Below are 21664 nucleotides of genomic sequence, written 5' to 3' on the forward strand. Positions count from 1 at the left end.
GTTGGACAGCTTCCTCCAGCGATGCCGGGTGGTGGCACTGGACCCACTCCGACATTCCTTTTGGCAGTTGAAGGATTAGCTGCTCCAGCACCACCTGGTCGATCACTCCCACGACGTCGTGATCCCCCGCCAGCGGCCATTTCCAGCAGGTGTCTCAGAGCTGTTGGGTGAAGGCAAATGGGCGGCTGGTCTCCTCCAGGTTCATGAACCAGAAGAGCTGGTGGTACTGCTCTGGAATGTGGCCAACCCGCTGCAGGATGGACTTCTTCAGGTCGTCATAAGCCAGGAGGTTAGCTGCCGGCATTTGTTGAGTGGCAAGCGGGGCTTCCCCGGACAACAATGGGAGGAGCCTGGCTGCCCATTGGTCATGCGTCCAGCCCCAGATCTCTGCGGTTCGCTCAAACAGGTCGAGGAAGGCTTCGGGGTCGTCTTCCGCCCCATCTTCAAAAGCGTGGGTGGGGGCAGGGGGCTGTGGTTGTCCGGAGACATGGCCTGAGCTCTCTCCTGGCTGAGGAGGCTCCGGATTGCATGCCGGTTCTCTGCTTGAGCTCGTAGGATCTCGAAGAACCGGCGATCTTGGTCTTGGCGAAGCTCAAGCAGGGATTGTTGGTGGGTCTGGTGTTGGCAGGCGAGGGACTTGAGGATCTCTGCCAACTGCGAGGACTCCATGGGGCGTAATTCAATGTCCCAGGTTTCGGCACCAGTGCAACACGACTTCACAGCAGAAGGGAAGGAGGACACAGGGAAGCGGGTTCCAGCCTCAGGTAAGACTTTTTTAATCGGCCACTTCAATGCTTTACAACTTCACAAACTCATCAACTTCACAAGCACGTAGTCACTTAAACACATTAGCTTCACAAACACAATAGGTTAAACACAACAGCTTCTTGAGCACTGTGGGCTTTCTTGTGCCAGACTCTTTCCCTCTCTGCTGGTGGTGTGGCCGCTTATATGCCGCTCTCCCCATGCTCACTGGAATAGAGACAGGTGTTAGACATAATTTAGCTCAGGTTTCAGCGCCCTTACTGCTTTCTCTCTCTTCAGACGGACGCTCGACCACACCCTGCTGCCACAGCCACATGAAAGTATCCAACAGTGGAGTGAGTGAGAGAGAGAGAGAGAGAGAGAGAGAGGGAGAGAGGGAAAGAGAGAACAAAGGATAAGCCTGGAGGATTTTTATTGATTACTAATGTCCATCCCCTGCACTCAGCTTTATCCCAGGCTGGGTCCGCTGAGGTCTGTCGTATTAATGTGAAAATCCAGGACAGCACAGAATGTTTTTCTACTGCTTTTTCTTTCTCTATATTGAACAGGAATCTTAATTCCACAAAAACAGAGGCTAGAAGTGGGTCAGAGGGGAGAAAATGACATGAAAGGCTTACTACAATGGATTTAACAATTGTGGCTCGATTTTCTATGGAATGCACAAGTATAACAGTACAATGCTGTTCACTTGAAGTAAACAAGAAACAACATGATAACCGGGGGAAATCAACACGCTGCTTCCGAATGCTTATGTCCCTGAAATCAACCCTTTTGTGCCGAATTACTGACAAGCATCATCTCCCATCAAACATTTTTGCATCAGTTCAGATGTCTTTACTGTTTCCTGTGATGCTGCTGATAGCATGTTGTGCAAGCAGCCTCAGACATGGCTTGGAAACCAGGAAGTAATTGCATTCACATAAACAATGGTGAGCGTGAATTGAAGGTTGCATTTTCCCTTCAATATTAAATTTTCACTCCATTGACTGTTAGGTTTAGGGTAGGGGTTTGGGGGTAGGGTTAATAAAATATGCATTCCTCTTCACTGTATTACATCATTTACCACTTGCTTTTGGCACCACTGTGGACTTTTCACCTGGAAACTTGTAAAAACACTTCCAGCTTTGGCCACTGTGGACAGTGGTTCGAATTTCTGTAAGCACAGACCGATTTCAGCAGCAGAACTTTCGACCTTCTATCACCGAATTCACAGTATGATCTGTCTGCATGAACTCAACATTTACCCTATTTACACTGTAAAATGTGGTTAACTTATGGAGCTATTTCTACCTGATTTGACCTTAAAACAAATTGTTGGTGTAACCTAAAATACGTAGTCATGTTGATTCAGTGATGTCAAATAATATTTACTTGAATAAAACCATCGTACTTTCTTAATACACGTTCCTGGTCTTATTCTTAATACACGTTCCTGTGCATGATTCAGCGGTGCATGTTATTCCAAAGGAAAACACAACATTTTATCAAAATGTAATAGCTTGATCCGCCTCTGAAGTGACTTCCCTTTTCGCCTGACGTCACCAAACCCTCCTTTTCAACTACCTGTTAAATAGAGACCATTTTTCAAGATCCAGTCAAATCCTTCAGGCATCAAATCAATTCATTCAAATGTTTTCACTTTAAAATATGCCACATTACAGAAAGAATAATGGGTCATGATTAGGAATGTAACCACCATGGCCAATGTGGCGGATATGCCCCACAATATTCAGATTGGTGATTGTCCATTATGTTTTTTCAATATTTAATGGTTGAACTGTTACATGGTTACAACATTGGTTTTGAAAGCCTTTTCAGGTTGATTATAAACTGTTTCTTTGTTATATCTAGTATATGTTGTTTTTCTCTGCCATTACATCTTTCTCCCTAAGATTGACATATGCTGAGAGGATGTCTAAGTAGCAGCCACTATGTGGCTCAGCTGTAGCTTGTTCGAGAACAACACTTCACATACTTTCAAGATAATCTCATGCCAACATACCAACATTTCTTAAACACCCTCAGGCAAAGAGAGCAAGAAAGGCACCCAGGATGGGGAGAGAGAAAGAACTTGTAACATATTGATGGATATTCAGTAGCAGGGCCCAGGAATACACTGTACATGATACACTGCCAGGCTCTAGGACCCTGTGATTCAGCAATGCTCTACCGAGAAGAGCTGAGGAGAGGGGGGTAAAGAGTGGGGTGGAGTGAAGAGAAAAATATAGTGGAGGAGGGAAATAGAGATGTGGAGAGAGAAGAGGAGAGGGAGATGCGAGGAGCCTCTTCGCTGCTGTAGTTTGAAAGTCTCGCCAGTGGGACTAAGAAGAGCATTGGTGGTATAAATATCCAGCATTAACAGGATTAAAAGAGCAACCACTCACTCTCCATCAGTGAGAGTGTTAAGTGAGAGAGGGAGATAGAGAGTGTGTAGCACCAGGAGCAGAGTGTACAGCTGTGTGTGTGTCTACACACTCTTGCAGGAGCCTGGCTTTACTACAACACTGAAATTGGGAGGCAAGAACCACACACACTCATACTCTCACAGCATCCATTTCATCCCATCTCACTTTCTGTCTGTCACACACACACTTGTACACATATACTGCAGCATGGAGAATAAGTCTTGGTGCTGGTACAACTATTGCTGAAGCTTTGGACAGTTCAAACATCTGTCTTGTTCCAATCAGTTTCTCCTTCTGTATGAGTTTAGCAGTGCTGGGGGACACTGGACACATACTGTCTCTCTCTCACACATACACTCTGTGGACAACATTGCAGAGTTCAGCTTAAAATTAAAAAGGTAGGTTCTGCTTTGATTATTAGTGTTCAAAATGCATTTTAAACTTGTTTTATGTAATTATTTATTATATAAAATGCAATGTGTAACAAAGAAAATTTATAATTGTATTGTCATGCGTAGACATCCTATTTTGGCACTTGTTTATGCTGAAACTGAGCACTTACAGTGCAATTGGTATGCTCAGTGTATATTTTGTATCAGTTTATTGGTTTACTATGCACGAACATCCCTGTATTAGCACTTGTTTATGCTGAAACTGCACAAGTACATACATACATAGCTGTAGGTATGTTCTTATATTATGGGTTTCATTATGGTATCATGGTTAATTCATATTGGTACTGTATGTTTAGGGTGTACAGTTTTTTATGAGTGCCTGGGTGTAAATATTATCTCACTTTGTCTACATTATTTTGTGCCTGGATATATAATTTTTTCATATCACATTCAGAGCGAACAGGTGTGTGGGACATTTTGTAATTTTGCTGTGCTGTTATGTAGACCTCTACCTCTGCTGCCCAGAATAAATGACACAAGATTTCAAACAATCCTTTTGATTTATGTAGATAGCTAAAGGTTTTGTTGAACAAATTCCATCTCAAATCCTGATGACAACCAAATCAGCCAAACTCTCCTGTGCCTTTTACTTGCATGACATGTAATGCTATTTCTGGCAATCACAACTCGCAAGCTTTGCCATTATTATTGACTTCAGTAACATGAGGATGTTGTTGCTCAGCAGTAAATGGGCTGGCTTTGGCAAGGACGCACTTTCTGCTATTGTTAAGGAGAACTGCAGCAGCTCCCATCAGGGAGAGACGTTTCTGTTGTTAGTGACTGTATCTGCAGTCCAATGTTGCCTATATCATAATTCATGTAGTAGATTGGATGCTCTCAAGTAATGGTATGAATAAATTCAAGTAAAACATATTTCAGAAAAAAGCAATTTCCTCTTTTCAATTTTCTCCCCACTAGTAAATTCAACCACATGCATACATACCATTTTAGCTGAACAAAGAACTGGATTATTTGAAATATATCTCTAAAATACATACTTTCAGATAACAATAAAAGGAGATTACTTCATGACATACGGTCTCCGGCAACATTAGATTTAAAATCTCATTGCATCCTAATGCACAAAATAGAATCTCACTACTAATCTAAACAGTACTGAAAAGACATTCACACGCACACAACAGCTCTTCTTGTTTACCAGCACTGTGCTGTTACATGCAGCATGCTGCCATATTCCCCTGCCTGCTGCACACTGGGGCGGGATAACCTTTTACTTGGCATGAGTAATAAACAATTAGCCAGTGATTATGTCCGACATGTGATAGGTATTCTCATTTGATTAAATGTGCACTCAGCAATGCCTTATCTGTGCTTCCGTGTCGCTGCAAACTCACAGACAAGGCATCATATTTGAGTCTAGTATATTGGTGTTATTACTGCCAAGACATTGTTTCTTATGTTCTTATTTTTGTTAAATATTGGATGTAATGCATATCATTGGAATGGGTGCTTAGTAGCTCTGTTATAAAACCTATAGTAGTAAGCTGCCTATGTAGGCAGCGTTTCAAGGCATAGTTGTGCTCCCGATGGGAGGGGTGTTCCAAAAGGTAAGCTACTTAATTATGCTGCCTCCCATAATATCTTGCTTTAACCAAATTCTGAAGCAGCATCACATGTAGGCTGCATCCGAATCCTAAGGTCTTGTTGCTTTGCTGACCTACCAGTCAATGACTTAAAGGGATAGTTCTCTCAAAAATGAAAATTCTCTCATCATTTACTCACCCTCATGCCTTCCCAGATGTGTATAACTTTCTTTCTTCAGCAGAAAACAAACAAAGATTTTTAGAAAAATATCTCATATCTGTAGGTCCTCACTTGCATTGTAAGGATCTACAGAGCTGAGATATTCTGAGATAAAAAAAAATCTTTGTTTGTCTTCTACTGAAGAGAGAAAGTCATACACATCTGGGATGGCATAAAGGTGAGTAAATGATGAGAGAATTTTCATTTTGGAGTTTACTATCCAGCGTTTGCGTTTGAAGGTACCTCCGGAAACTGGTTTTAGACAGGCTTCCAAGGTAGCACTACATCACATCGTTGTTAGGATACTAGCATTTATTCAGTCCAACCAAACAACAACAGCATATATTTATTAACTATAATACTACTTTCTTGCTAGAAATGTAATCAAAAGTTGGAAAAAGTAAAAAAAAAAAAAAAAAAAAAAAACATACATTTATTCACAAACTGGCTATCAACTGCCTCTTCAACAGCCATTTTATTTCTTAGGATTGTGGGATTTCATAGGCAGCAAAGGATACATCTATGCTGCCTTCTTAAAAATCAATCAGATGAGGGTATCTCAGTAGACAGGATGTGATGTGAACATTGAATTCAGATGTTCCTTCATCCCTTCCTACCTCCGTATACAGCCTCTGAAGGCAGCATTTTGCTGGTTTCAGATGCAGCCGTATCCTTCACAGAGAAGGCAATCCCAGAAGGCATTGCGATGATGAGCTCAGTGAAAAAAATTAATCCAAGATGGTGGACAAAGTGAGTGTGACCGGCTTTAGAAGGCAGCTGCCTATGTAGGCAATGCAGCAAGGAAGCTCAGAATGTTTTGGAACAGAGCTAGTGTGTGTGTGCTCTTTAATGGTCTCTCTCTGAAGGAGGAAAGGGCAAGGAAGGGGTCAGGACACTGAGAGCTCTTTCATTCTTTCTTCATATATTCACCTAGTGCATCCAACCTGAGCAAAAAGCCTGGAGGCTTGTTTTGTTCCTTGATGCAACATCACAAACCTGTTAATTAAAAAAATGCCTTCTGGCGATAGAAAGCTCCTTGTGTAGTTCATACGGCTCAATTTGTACTTTACCACATGAAGGAGAAAGTGTCATAAGAGCACAATATACCAAATCATAACATTTATGATTGATCGTATTTTCCTCCCTATGCACAGAACAGCTATCATTTGTCGGTTAACAAGCACAGACACGAGATGAAAAAAGATCAATCTCAGACCAAACAAGAATGCAATGGAGGACTGATCCAATAGATTGAGCAAAGATTGAACAACAATTACTGGACAGTTCATGTTCATGGATCTGAGAGGGTGAATCATTCTAGATGATATCTCTTATAAGAGCCTCTTGACTTTGAAACTATAAACCTACAGAACCCAGATTTTACCTTGGACATGTGGTAACCAACACAGTACCAAAATTCTACATCATAAATAATCAGAAATGTCCTGAAAATCAAACATGAGAGTTATTAATATTAACTGGACAGATCATTTTAGTCTCTTGATTCTATGTACAAAACACGTTTTAGTCTGCACAAACCTTTTTTCTCCTTGTTGCAAGTGAATCCAGATTTTAATAGATTGTATTTTCTTATACCTTGCATGGTTTTGTTGTTGGTTTTTGAGGATGAGGGCATGTCATGCAACCTGTCCATGTCGGTATCTGCCTAATTTAGCTAGTTTCAATCAAGTGACAGAATACAATAGAATTTGATTGTATGCGCAAACTTTGATGTCAATAACATAAGGTGTGGGAAGCGTTTTTTCCTCCCTTTTAAAAGTTGATTAGCCAATTATTTTACTATCCTTACAATATAGTTGGCTGCATTTACCCCTGCTGTCCTTGACCCTATTAGAACAGGCCTATGACCCTTTTTTCAGTCACAATCCACCAGTTGAACGACTGCATTAAACTCATGCAATGTGCACACAAGAAATCAGACTGAAACACAAGAAATGCAATGCAGTAAAAAAAAAAAACCTTGCAATTAGATAAAGAAAGAAGACTACTTTTTCTTTCACTCTCGTCACCAATATAGATCTGTAAAACCCTGATGCCCTTTTCTGCACCCAAGTGGACCAACAAGAATAATGAGATGTCCCATTATAAACAGATTATAGATAATGAGGAAGATTCGCACACAGAGACACACAGTGTTCATGCCTCATAGACAAACATACATCACAAACGCACATTAGTTTGCAAAAGTTCAGTCTCTGGAAGGGCAATACCCCTACAGCGTCTGTATGTTCTCTGTCTGTCTGTCTCTCTCTCTCTATCACAGCAGGTGTGAGACAATGGGGCCTGAGGGATGAGGGAAATCACCCATCTAAGATATGTGCAAATGGCTCCTCTGAAACAGTAACTGCTCTTGCCAACTCAAGGGAGAGAATGAGAGATAGAGTGTGTGTGTGGGGGGGGGGGGGGGGGGGAGAGGAGGAAATGAGAGGGAGAAAAAAGGACGAGAGGCAGAGAGAGAAAGAATGAGATACAGAAAGAACGTGGGAGACAATGACAAAATGTATGATGGTAATTTTATTATATGGGCATATACCATGGTAATACCATGGTATTCTTTTAAATATCTGGGGGTAATATGTTAATAAGATGTATGTGAATATATTGGTTTTACTTTACTATAAGGTTGTTTGTTAACATTAGTTAATGCATTATGAACTAACATGAAGTGACAATGAGCAATAATATGTTTATAAATGAACATTAACCACGATTAATAAATGCTGTTAAAAATTATAGTTCATAGTTAGTTCATGATCCCAAATGCATGAACTAATATTAACATAAAGAACCTTTTGCAAAGTGTTACAAATATTTTCATCATTCATTACTATGGTATGGTACACACACTGGTGGCCAAAAGTTTGGAATAATGTACAGATTTTACTCTTATGGAAAGAAATTGGTACTTTTATTCACCAAAGTGGCATTCAACTGATCACAATGTATAGTCAGGGCATTAATAATGTGAAAAATTGTTAAAAAAATGTTTTTGTTTTTTTTTTTTTTTTCCAGAACTTCTTAAACTACTTCAAAGTGTTCTTATCAAAAAATCCTCCACGTGCAGCAATGACAGCTTAGCAGATCCTTGGCATTCTAGCTGTCAGTTTGTCCAGATACTCAGGTGACATTTCACCCCACGCTTCCTGTAGCACTTGCCATAGATGTGGCTGTCTTGTCGGGCACTTCTCACACACCTTACAGTCTAGCTGATCCCACAAAAGCTCAATGGGGTTAAGATCCATAACACTCTTTCCCAATTATCTGTTGTCCAATTCTTTGCCCACTCTAACCTTTTCTTTATGATTTTCTGTTTCAAAAGTGGATTTTTCTTTGCAATTCTTCCCATAAGGCCTGCACCCCTGAGTCTTCTCTTTTCTGTGGTATATAAAACTGGTGTTGAGCAGGTAGAATTCAATGAAGCTATCAGCTGAGGATATGTGAGGTGTCTATTTCTCAAACTAGAGACTCTGATGTACTTATCTTCTTAGTTTAGTTGTACATCTGGCCTTGCACATCTCTTTCTGTCCTTGTTAGAGCCAGTTGTCCTTTGTCTTTGAAGACTGAAGTGTACACCTTTGTATGAAATCTTCAGTTTTTTGGCAATTTCATGCATTGTATAGCCTTCATTCCTCAAAACAGTGATTGACTGATGAGTTTCTAGAGAAAGCTCTTTCTTTTTTTGACCTAATATTGACCTGAAGACATGCCAGTCTATTGCATACTGTGGCAACTCAAAAACAAACACAACGTTAAGCTTCATTTAATGAATCATATAGTTCTCAGCTGTGTTTGATATAATGTCAAATAATTTTTTAGTACCAAATGAGCAATTTAGCATGATTACTCAAGGAAGGTGTTGGAGTGATGGCTGTTGGAAATGGGGCCTGTCTAGATTTGATCAAAAATGACTTTTTTCAAATTGTGATGGTGCTGTTTTTTACATCAGTAATGTCCTGACTATACTTTGCGATCATTTGAATGCCACTTTGGTGAATTAAAGTACCAATTTCCTTCCGAAACAGCAAAATCTGCACATTATTCCAAAATTTTGTCTCTCAGTGTATATATCAAAGTACCATGGTATTACCAGATCCATGCAGAGATGATTTGTGTCATTTTTTTTTCTATTTTAATATATGATATCTCAGCTTAATGGAGACAACTATTGTCTAATTAAGGCTTTCGAAGGTTGATTGCCTTGAAAAGTGTAACACTGTGACTCTGTTTGCCTGACGATAGGCAGATGAGGGAAATGTATGGGGAAACCTGGTATTATGTTTTCAGTTCTGTATGGTGACACTAGTGGCACAGAAATTACACAGAAATTACACACTTTAACAGATGTTTTCCTCCAATGTATATGTTAAATTCCATCACTATAACATGGTACCACCAAATACATTTTTGTAACCTGGGTTACAGCAAGAAGAGTAAGAAAGAAAGAAAGAAAGAAAGAAAGACTCCTGATAAATGAGCTCATTTCCATACACTTGCATAGAAAGGCAGGATGTAAAAGCACCCCTCCCTCAGTGGAGCTGAATTCCTTTTTCCATTATAATGTAATTTAGGGAGAATTATGTATCTTTCCATCCTGAGTACAATGTGACACCGCTGGGCTCAAGGAATGATTGTGCTAGAATTATCAAGGCTCACGTATATAAGCAGAGCAGAGATGTACAGCACAGAAATGGCAAATGAGACGTTGCCTCATTAATCTCAGGAAGTACATTTCCAGTCAATGTGTTTTCATATAGACCCAATACAACAGACTGAGTTAATTTCTGCTCTGATTAGCAACACACCACCATTCTCCATCATACTTTATATCAATCATGGAGTGTGCATATTGAAAGGTTAATGTACACTGCAGTAGGTGCAGTGTGTGCACATGATATTGCCTTTCCACTCTGCACTCCTCTTCTGTGCTATCAGTGCAATATCTCTGTTGTACATCAGTGTGTTCATTGGCACTTAGCTACTGCCTCCTACTGCCATTTATGGCACTTCTCCACTGCACGTTATGGTTTCACTCGACTCGACTCGACTCTGCTTGCTTTACTTTTCTGAGCTTGCTTTTCCACTGCAGTTTAGTGTCGCCTCAACATGGGTGGGATTATAGGCTGATCGTCATAGTTGCACCACCTCTACTGCCATGACATCATCTTAAACGCGACACAAACATTACTAACCATAAACAATAACATGACCGCTAGCTGTTAGCTACTAGCCCATTGTGCTGCATAAAGCAGTTGTTGCATGGTGATTTTACACAAGTGTAACAGTTAAATTGGCCTGGTTGTTTTAGAAGCAAGCTTTCCAGTAGCTGGTCAACAAAATAAAGTGAAGCTTTCAAGCAGAATATAGAGTTAACGTACCATCAACAGGGCACTCTCCCTCCCATTGCTCGCCAGTCTATTGCCATAGATAGCGTCCATTTGGTCGAACCACTTCCACTTTCTTCTGTTTGAACCACTCCGGCTGTTGTGGTCCTTGATGGTTCTGTAGTCACTTTTAAGTTTTTTTTAAACTTTTCCCAGCACTGTTGGTTGGTCCGGTGGTAGCCTTGTGTGGCCAACAGCTGAGACACTTCCTGAAAGACTTTTTCGTTTCGTGTCGTTTCATTCGTCGCTAACGAGAGGAACATCTGCACCTCGTTTATTGACCACGGCGTGGTTTTGCGCACAGCCATTTCTTTGTACAATTCAAAAGACGCGTGAACAAATTATATTGCTGTCGCTGTTGCTAACTTTAAAACTAGCGGGTTGATGTCCCTTGTTGCAAATCCAGTGACGCTGGTTGTGACGATTCTCTCTGACCAATCAGTGATCTGCAGGGTTTTGATGTCACATTTAGTATTGGCTCGGCTCGTTTGGAACCTCGACCGAGGTGGTACTAAAAAAGTATCAGGTACCAGGTACCATCCACAGTGGGAAAACCCCCAAAAAGTGAGCAGAGTCAAGTCGAGTCGAGCTGTACCGTGTAGTGGAAAAGCCCCATTAAACAGAGTCTCTTCTGTATCCTTTGTTGGTGTGTTTGTATGAAAGATTCAAACGTAGAAATATATAAAATATTAACAAACATGTTAATGCTGAAGTGTGCAATTTTCTATATGTTAAAAATACTTTCTCCTATCCCAACGTTGTATGCAGAGACAGTTATAAGTATGCAATCTGTAGGTTTTTTTCCTGAAAGAGTATCCCAACCAGCCTGACACAACATATGCTCAACCATTCATTTGCATTGTGAGGTCCTAAAGAGCTGAAATATACTTCTAAAAATCTTAAATCTAAAAATGTATGTTTAACAGAAGACAAGTCATACACTATATTGCCAAAAGTATTCGCTCATCTGCCTTTAGACGCATATGAACTTAAGTGATATCCCATTCTTAATCCATAGGGTTTAATATGACGTCGGCCCACCCTTTGTAGCTATAAGAGCTTCAACTCTTCTGGGAAGGCTTTCCACAAGGTTTAGGAGTGTGTTTATGGGAATTTTTGACTATTCTTCCAGAAGCGCATTTGTGAGGTCAGACACTGATGTTGGATGAGAAGGCCTGGCTCGCAGTCTTCGCTCTAATTCATACCAAAGGTGCTCTGTCGGGTTGAGGTCAGGACTCTGTGCAGGCCAGTCAAGTTCTTCCACACCAAACTCGCTCATCCATGTCTTTATGGACCTTGCTTTGTGCATTGGTGCGCAGTCATGTTGGAACAGGAAGGGGCCATCCCCAAACTGTTCCCACAAAGTTGGGAGCATGGGATTGTCCAAAATCTCTTGGTATGCTGAAGCATTCAGAGTTCCTTTCACTGGAACTAAGGGGCCAAGCCCAGCTCCTGAAAAACAACCCCACACCATAATACCCCCTCCACCAAACTTCACAGTTGGCACAATGCAGTCAGACAAGTACCGTTCTCCTGGCAACCGCCAAACCCAGACTCGTCCATCAGATTGCCAGATGGAGAAGCGTGATTCCTCACTCCAGGGAACGCGTCTCCACTGCTCTAGAGTCTAGTGGCGGCGTGCTTTACACCACTGCATCCGACGCTTTGCATTGCACTTGGAGATGTATGGCTTGGATGCAGCTGCTCGGCCATGGAAACCCATTCCATGAAGCTCTCTACGCACTGTTCTTGAGCTACATGAATTTTGGAGGTCTGTAGCGATTGACTCTGCAGAAAGTTGGCAGCCTCTGCGCACTATGCACCTCAGCATCCGCTGACCCCGCTCTGTCATTTTACATGGCCTTCCCCTTCGTGGCTGAGTTGCTGTCATTCGCAATCGCTTCCACTTTGTTATAATACCACTGACAGTTGACTGTGGAATATTTAGTAATGAGGAAATTTCACGACTGGACTTGTTGCACAGGTGGCATCCTATCACAGTACCACGCTGGAATTCACTGAGCTCCTGAGAGCGGCCCATTCTTTCACAAATGTTTGTAGAAGCAGTCTGCATGACTAGGTGCTTCATTTTATACACCTAGGGCCATGGAAGTGATTGGAACACCTGAATTCAATTATTTGGATGGGTGAGCGAATACTTTTGGCAATATAGTGTACATATCTGGGATAGCATAAGGCTGAATAAATGATGACAGAATTTTAATTTTGGGTGAATTATCCCTTTAAGGTTTAGATCAGGTAGAAATAGCTCCCTACGTTAACAATTGCAGGTTACCAATTGTTTATAGTGCAGCTTTCAAATATTTAAAAAAAAAAATTGGGGGGGGGATTTTCTGCCCTTTGGCATGCCCAATTCCAAATGCGCTCTAGGTCCTCGTGGTGGCATAGTGACTCGCCTCAATCCGGGTGGTGGAGGATGAATCTCAGTTGCCTCCATCTCTGAGACCGTCAATCCACGCATCTTATCATGTGCCTTGTGGAGCGCGTTACCACGGAGACCCTGTGCATGTGGAGTCTTCACGCTATTCTCTACGGCATCCACGCACAACTCACCACGCGCCCCACTGAGAGCAAGAACCACATTATAGCAACCATGAGGAGGTTAACCTAATGTTTCTCTACCCACCCTAGCAACCGGGCCAATTGGTTGCTTAGGAAGCCTGACTGGAGTCACTCAGCACACCCTGGATTCGAACTTGAGACTCCAGGTGTGGTAGTCAGCGTCTTTGCTTGCTGAGCTACCCAGGCCCCCCAAATATTGAATCTTGAATACTCGATATAGGCCATCAAATGGTACATAGGATAGCAAGATTCATTAATGATTTATTATTAATAAATATTAATACATTAATATTAATAAAGTTAAAACATTAAAGTAAAGCTACTGTCCCTTTGAGGGGACACCCATTGTTATTAATGGCAAATGTTGCTACATTGAAAAAAGTGGTAACCTCCAATTTTTACCTCATGGATATATTTGTTACTTGAGTTGTTACCTCATTTGTCAGGTAAATTTATTCTGTTTAAAAAACATTTTTGAATTGAATAAATAAAGTTAATGTAGATGTTACCACACAAAGCACAGTTTTAGGTTAAAAACAGTATACACCCACAGTGTATCATTATCATACATATTCACTGTGATATCAGATTCTTTGGCATTGGAAGCACATTTATATAGGGACTCTGAAATTGTCAGTTAAGTTGCTATAATGCTGAACTGGGTAAAGGAAAGTGGTGTTTAATGGAGTGGTTCCATCCATCCATCCATCCATCCATCCATCCATTTAAGGGCCACAGTGGGTGCTGGAGCCTATCCCAGCTACCTCTGGCCAAAGGCAGAGAAACACCCTGAACAGGTGGCCAGTTAATGGAGTGGTTGAAAGAAGTAAATTAATTCAGAAATGTCAATTTAAAAAAAAAACTTTTTTAAAAAATGGTTCTATTTCTACAAGGACATAAGCATTGTAGTCATTAAATGTTTGTTTGGTTATCTATAAAGCTCAATTGAATTTGTTCTAGATCATTTGACATGATGCCATGGTAACTTGCAAGCCTGTGGAACACAAAGGGTGATATTAGGTAGAATGTTAGGAACAGACAGCTTTAGTCACATTCACTGATTGGGCAGCAAGGCAGTGGTGTCTGACACAGAAAGGACATAGGAGGTCAGTCATAAAGGGCAAAAAGAGGATTAAAGTAGCAAATGTGTATAAAAGTTATAGAGAAAAAAGAAGGTGTGAGAAGCGGTTCTCTATAAAACACTTCTGCTGATTTGCTGTGCTGTCCTTGTACTGCTCTGTCCAGCTGAGTGTTTTATGTGTAAGGCAGATATTAGGCAGGCTTGTAATGCAGCTGAAAGCAGTCATTTTATGATAACTGGATGGGGTTGGGTGGGGTTAGCAATAAAGCTGAGTGCATCTCTCCTGGAAGCAAGCCCTCATAGGGGGTGTGGAGTTGGGGGGAGGGTGGAGGGTGGTTGGAATAGAGAAGGTGGGGTTTAAGAGCCATTGGCATAATCTGTGTCAAACACCACTGCCTTGCTGCCCAATCAGTGAATGACTTAAAGAGATAGCCTCAGTCACCATTCACTTGAATTGTATGGGGAAAAACATGCAGTGTATATGAATGGTGACTAAAGCTGTCAGTTCCTAACATTTTACCTTATATCATCCTTTGTGTTCCACAGGCTTGTAAGTTACCATGGCATCATGTCAAATGATCTAGAACAAATTCAATTGAGCTTTATAGATAACCAAACAAACATTTAATGACTACAATGCTTATGTCCTTGTAGAAATAGAACCATAAGTTTGACTTTTTTGTTGTTGTTGTTGTTTTGTTGAAAATTGACATTTCTGAATTAATTTACTTCTTTCAACCACTCCATTAACTGGCCACCTGTTCAGGGTGTTTCCCTGCCTTTGGGCCGAGGTAGCTGGGATAGGCTCCAGCACCCACTGTGACCCTTAAATGGATGGATGGATGGATGGAACCACTCCATTAAACACCACTTTTATTCTTTCCACCAACCACCAAACCACATCTATGCTGCCACAAATATGATGGCATCTTAAAAGACAGGATGTTATGCAAACACTGGATTCGGGCTTGAGTTGAAGCCGTGCTACCTCTGTATTCTGCCTGCGAAGACAACATTTGACAGGTTTTGGGCACAGCCATTATGAATGTGTGTGGGTTTAGGTCTGTGTCCTTGTTTGTGGTCCTCTCCATCCTGCCTGCTGTCTTGAAGCAAGTGTCCAGCATGTTCAGAGAAGCAGTGCAGTAATGTTGATGTCAGAGAGAACAGGAAACTGCTCCTGAACTATCACCATGGCATTCTGTCTGCACTTCAGTCAGACTATACACAAACAGTGGAGGAGGAGAAAGACAGTAAAGGGGGGTAAAGAAAGGAAGATGGAAGAAAGGTGGCTGGAGGAGAAGAGAGGAGAGCAGAGCAAAAAAAATATGAAGCAGAGCAATGCTAGCTTCAGCAATCCTTTTCAGTATCCAGCTCACTATTGTTTTGGAAGATCTACACAAGGGTGCTGCACCACAATACAGCATCAGTCTGGTCCTTAAATCTTCACGGTAGTCTGTATGGTAATGAACAGTTAACAAAATCTGATACTCTTTGATTTGGCTTCTACTTTGTAGATCTAAGTGCATGGAAATATAGAATCAATTTCTTTTTCATGGCACTCTGTGTGCTGCTAAAATCAGATTTTCTTATTTTTCTTTCAATTTGAGGTAATGCAGCAGAATGTATAGCCAGAAAACTATGGGTGAGAGCCAGGGGCAGATGTATATTTCTTAATTTTAGTGCAAGAGGTTGCAATTTCAAATCTTGCTTAAAGGTGCTGTTAAGTGATTTTTTTTTTATGAAATGACATGTAGAAAACATACCTATAACCTGTCAGATGTCACTTAAATAGGTGCCATGAAATATCACACCTGTTTCTAGGCTTGGTAAACAGCCAGGTAAAAGATGTCCATGGGCCGTGGTCAGATTGTTTGTTTAGCCAATCAGAAGACTTTCATTGTGCACGTGCTTATCATAGGGCAGCCCATATATGCTCGCATAAGTGCCGGTACGTTGTCCTGCTCCCGCAACGTCCTGCAAACGCTCGGGTCAAACGTAAAAATGCTCAGAGTGACCCATCGCCATCCATCTGCTCCAACACAATGTTTCTTTTGAGTACGGGTTTTGGAAAAGGAGGCGTTGCTAAATCAATGGGTAGTCTGGTGGTGGAAGTTCCAGGACAGCTAAAATTGCTTACAGCAACTTTACAGTCTTTAAAAATAAAATTTTAATCAATCTGTCTGTACTATATCAGTAGGTTTCAGAGTGAAATAATCAAAAGTAGCCAACTGCGTCACTTTTTTCAGCAAACGTGAAGAGATCATAAAAGCACAGATTTTTTTGTCATTTGTTAGTGTATTGCAATGCAATTTTGAAAGTAAAGCTGAGAAATAGAAATCCCTCTTCACTGTATTACATAGTTTACAACTGAAAATGCATCTAGCTTTCAGCGCTACCCTGTGGACATTTCACCTAAACAACACTTCCAGCTTAGGCCACTGGTGGCAGTGGTTCGATTTTCGATAAGCACAGACCAATTTAAGCAGCAAAACTTTTAATGTCCTGTCGCCAAATTGACATGGGGTGCATCACAGTCAGCTTCCCAGTTTAGTAGTCAGAGCACTGATCAGGGAGTCAGCCATTTCTAGGACTGTCTCAATCGCAAAATTGTTCCAGTGCACCGAAACTCGTAAAAACCAGGGAGCATCGTTGCTCATTATGTTCCCTTACCAGAAACGTCATCATGTCTTCTGAAGTCTTTCAAGTCGTTAGAAGACAAGCACAAGTGTAAAACTACAGTATGAAGTCAACACCTTATTTTCTCTTTAAAAGAAATGATGCTTGTAATGTCTTTCGTCCATAATGTCCATGACAAATCTTTTTAAATATTACAGTTGTTAGAAGTTTAAAAATACATTCCTTTTATATTTTTCATTCTTTCTTTATGTTCTTTATTTTTCATAATAACACTGTACATTTGAATATATACTACAAAAACACATGACAGTGTCATTATACTACGATGTTGTTTATTAATAACAGCTGCATTTAAAAGCGCAACCTCGTACTCGTGTCGCAGGTGATTGAGTCATAAGTGTCCCAGTGTATGAACACCCTTGCCAGTGTCCGAATTCGTGTTCACAATATACTGATTCACAACATAGGGAGCTGATTAAGACACACCCAGTCTGATCAGTCTGGATAAAAGACAGAGGGAATTGAAACCACCCTAATTTGGATCTAGAATCTTCTACGGTACCTTGATTGCAAAAAATGTTTTGTCAAGTAACCTAAAAAATGTGCTTCATGTTGTAACATCTATATTACCTGGTTTTATTCAAGTAAGACATTTTATTTAATCTGATTAAATTAACCTGGAAATTAGGTTACACCAGTGAAAGTAATTAGTAGAAATAGATAATTTAGGTGACAATTGCAAGTTGCCACTTTTTTCAGTATATGGTGAGGGCAATTTACTGATAAAGTTTGAAATATTACCTCAGCAATTAAAATGTGTTACTTTACTAAGTTAAGTCATAAAACAGATAAGTGACAGAAACTTTCAACCAGAACTGTTTGTCATTAAGCAGCTTATGCCTTCTTGCAAAAGAAGTCAAAATGATCTGATTGGGCAGCTATATGAATCAATCTTCCGTTTCTGTTTCTCAGCTTTCCTTTCAAAACTGCATTATAACAAAAAATTGTGAGGAACGACTGACAAAAGCAATAATAAAGGCTGTCTTGCATACGGTATATTGCACTAATGAGAATATATATGTAAAAGTTCTGCAGTACATTTAAAAAAGATCAGCATATTCGCTCACACACACACACACACACACACACACACACACATATGCACCCACACAGTCTGCAGATGGCAAATGACTGCCTTAAGGAAATCGTTAAAATCTAAATTAAATTTAAATTGTTTTTTTTTTTTTCTTATGCAGTGTTCTTGTATATCATTAATATTAACTAAGCGGAATCAATTTATCAAAGCAGTTTTTACAGTACATTATTAACTAGCTCTGAGGCTGCAACACGCATACTAAACCTAAGTCCGTTTACATACTAAATTACAAAATGTACTAACTGACAAAATAATCAGCTTTGCCTCAGATAAATCTCTTAAGGCTACATAATGCCATTGACAGAGATTATTTCAGGTGTGCTAGACTGATGCAGACAGGCATGTAGAGTACAGAACAAGGTTAGTGATAAGAGACAGATGCTTACCTGTTTGCAGATGGCTATCATTCTGAATCTGTCATGCTGGTTTTTCAGGGGCTGACTGACTGACAGAGGGGCCCCTGGGAGATGTGACAGCACTTTTCTTCAGATTCTGATAGAGATTAATTTCTTGAACACCCACCGACACTCTCCAGCCCAAATTGACTGATAAAATAATGTCTACAGCAAGGGTGAAGCCAAAGAATCTGAGACTCTAATATAGACTTCAACCAAATTTAAATACCTTCTTAGGTTACCCAACAAAACCTTTTTTTTTTTTTTTTACAGTGGCAGAATGCAGATCATTGAGCTTAAGTAAACCAGAGGCTACTGAGGGAAAGAAAAGTTGTCACCAGATGATGAATAAACCATCAAGATGATGACAAATGAGACCAAGTGACAGAATAAACATAAACACAAGCTGGAGGGAATATCATAGGAGGACTGTGACATCCGTAAATGGGTGCCAAGAAGATGCATTTGCACTACATCATCACATCATAAGATCCATTTCACCCTGAAGATGTACTTTATCTTATATAACTAGAAATTCATCCAGGTGTTTATGCTGCAAATATATATTTTATGAATACATAGCCAGGAGATGAAAACCTCAGCTGTTAAGGTCTCTAGGTAATTTTTCTTTGGAAATATACTCTGGCAGTACTGAAGCTGTCTGGGTGTTTTTAGGTGAGTGCCACAGAGATTTGTATGCAGAGAGAGTAAGTAGACTAGATGACGTGCAAAACATCATGGTCAACAAGATCTGCCAGAGGCTGTGCTGAAAGAGGAATGTTTTTTCAGTGGCTCTTGAACAGTCATGCCAATATTTATAACATTTTTAAAGGGAACTTAGGCCGCTGCCCTCTCACTTCAGATCATATTTCCAAACCACCAAGCCTTGTGGCCTCTCACTGATGCTCTTTGCTCTTTAAGACAGATGTGCTCCTGGAAAAGACTGCTCAGAAGTGTTCAAAAGCAGATGTCTAGTTCATTGGTGTCCATTTATTGGCACGTCCTGCCTTGCCACTCCAGACTGGCTTTAAAGTGCATACACCTGGGGATCAAATATTGCGAGCTTTTCTGTGTTCATTCTGTATCCAACTGTGCATCTGACTTTATTCTCTTCTTTCGGCAGAACAGTCCAAGTGACACAATCTGAGGTGAGAGGCACCAGACACAACTCTGAGAGACTTCTCGCCTGTTTTGACTGGGGACGGCTGGGAGAGCACGGTGCATTAAAAATACAGGTCCCAGAGGACCGCTTTGGTCTCAGCTAGCATACACAGGCCCTGCCATAAATCAATACCTGAGCACTCTGATTTCTTCATCAAGACATTTCCCTTCGGCTGAAAACGGAATGGGTTTCTTGAGCACTTGCTGACCAGAAGCGGCACTCTAGAGGATTCTATTTTTGTGGACGCCTGAAGTCCAATTTAGACTGCAACTCTGAAAACACTTTGGGGGACAAAGAAGAAGAAGAAGAAGAAGAAGAAGAAGAAGAAGAAAATATATGTATACAGTATATTTTAATATATTTGCTTCCTTCACAGTCGATAAAGCTGATATTTCTTTCAAACACCTGTCATTAAGGGATTTCTTTACCCTCACACTTCCTTCAAAGAATTTAGCACTTCAAAGAAATAATCCTATCAGCTTTGGTCTATGAAAATCTCAGCTATTTTTATTATTTCAGTCATCTCAACTACAAATTTAGATTCTGTTGAAATAATTTCAAGCCACTTGTTTGTATACTGTAGACAGGCTGAGATCAGAAGTTAAGTTTATGGTTAAAATCTCCACAATTGTAAAAGCCTGTCTATAGTCTGTTGCTTATCAAAGTGTTCAATCATCAGAATCGACTCCTATCTTTTTTTTTATTTTCATGCAAAGTGAAGTATGTTAGCATATTTATGGCCTGAGATATATCCAATCATGTAAAATATGCTACATTCAGTCATGAAGCTAAGGAACAAATAGCTTCTGACATATGAAGAAATGGAATACGCAAGAGCTCTATGCACATAGACTAAAATAAGTACTCACCCAGCACAGCCTCAAAAGAGATGGAGGAGAGAATTAAACAGAGCATGAGTTAGTGTGGTGACTAGCTCCCTGCAAAGATTTATGCTTGTATCTGTGATTTATGCCGGATCTTGTATTATAGATTGAATCAATTGAAATCAACCAACAAAAGTATTCAGTGTGAGATGAATTACTGCTATGCCCCTGTGACATATTTTTGAGAGCTGAAGTGTCATCTAGATCTTTGGAAAAGTCTTAGTTGATGTTGTCACTTCTAGACACCTCACAAAATGGAGAGTCTAGATGAACTAGAACATCCACTTTTGGGTGACAGCCCTAAAAACACCAGTGAAGGTGGTGGACTGTTCAAAGGCATATTGGTGATGAATGAGGAGGACAAAAGACTGCTCCCGCTGGAGTGGAGGAATTATTGCAGTTCCACAGATTTTCAGCAGCAGCAGCTACTGGACCCATGTTCATTGCCTAGCACTCTAGAGTCTCTTTATCCTCCAACTACTATTTGGGCCGCTGCTGACTCCCTTGGCATCCACAGTAAGGGGTATCTGGAGACCACCTTTGTGGACATTGGTCCCAGTATGCCACAGGAAAGGAAGTTACTGGCAGAGACAAGAGATGTCCACAGTGTGTCCTACAGCATAGAAGATGGGGATGACCTTCTGCCAGACTTTGAGGTGAGGCGTTCCCTCTAGAATAAAGTATATAGGGGATATGGGGACTGGTTGTCACACTTTTCACTCTAGTGTATATTTTTGGGTAGGTATATATATGAAAGTCAATTTCTGTGGGAACATGCAGTACCTTAAAGGGATAGTTAACCCCAAAATGAAAATTCTCTCATCATTTACTCACCTTCATGCCATCCCAGATATGTATGGTTTTTTTCTTCTGCTGAACACAAACGAAGATTTTTAGAAGAATATTTTAGCTCTTTAGGTCCATATAATGCAAGTGAATGGTGACCAGATATTTCAAGCTCCAAAAATCATGTAA

The 21664-nt window shown here is 40.5% G+C and overlaps 1 protein-coding gene across 3 annotated transcripts in view; it reads left to right on the forward strand.

Annotated features, from left to right (window-relative positions):
* Nucleotides 1-3038: 3038 nt before the first annotated feature.
* The window catches only part of LOC127456429 (synapse differentiation-inducing gene protein 1-like), a 38192-nt gene continuing 19566 nt past the window's right edge, over nt 3039-21664 (forward strand). Inside the window, exons 1-3 of one of the 3 annotated variants that reach the window (XM_051724919.1) lie at nt 18684-18819; nt 18917-19187; nt 19767-21345. In XM_051724919.1, coding sequence (XP_051580879.1) covers nt 20944-21345 — 402 coding nt within the window. In that variant the 5' untranslated portion in view covers nt 18684-18819; nt 18917-19187; nt 19767-20943. Of the gene's footprint in view, nt 3569-18683; nt 18820-18916; nt 19188-19766; nt 21346-21664 lie in introns of those variants that run through there. The other 2 variants (XM_051724918.1, XM_051724917.1) reach the window with 2 other exon arrangements.

The sequence above is a fragment of the Myxocyprinus asiaticus genome, chromosome 18 (genome assembly GCF_019703515.2).
Source record: "Myxocyprinus asiaticus isolate MX2 ecotype Aquarium Trade chromosome 18, UBuf_Myxa_2, whole genome shotgun sequence".
Taxonomy (NCBI): Eukaryota; Metazoa; Chordata; class Actinopteri; order Cypriniformes; family Catostomidae; genus Myxocyprinus; species Myxocyprinus asiaticus.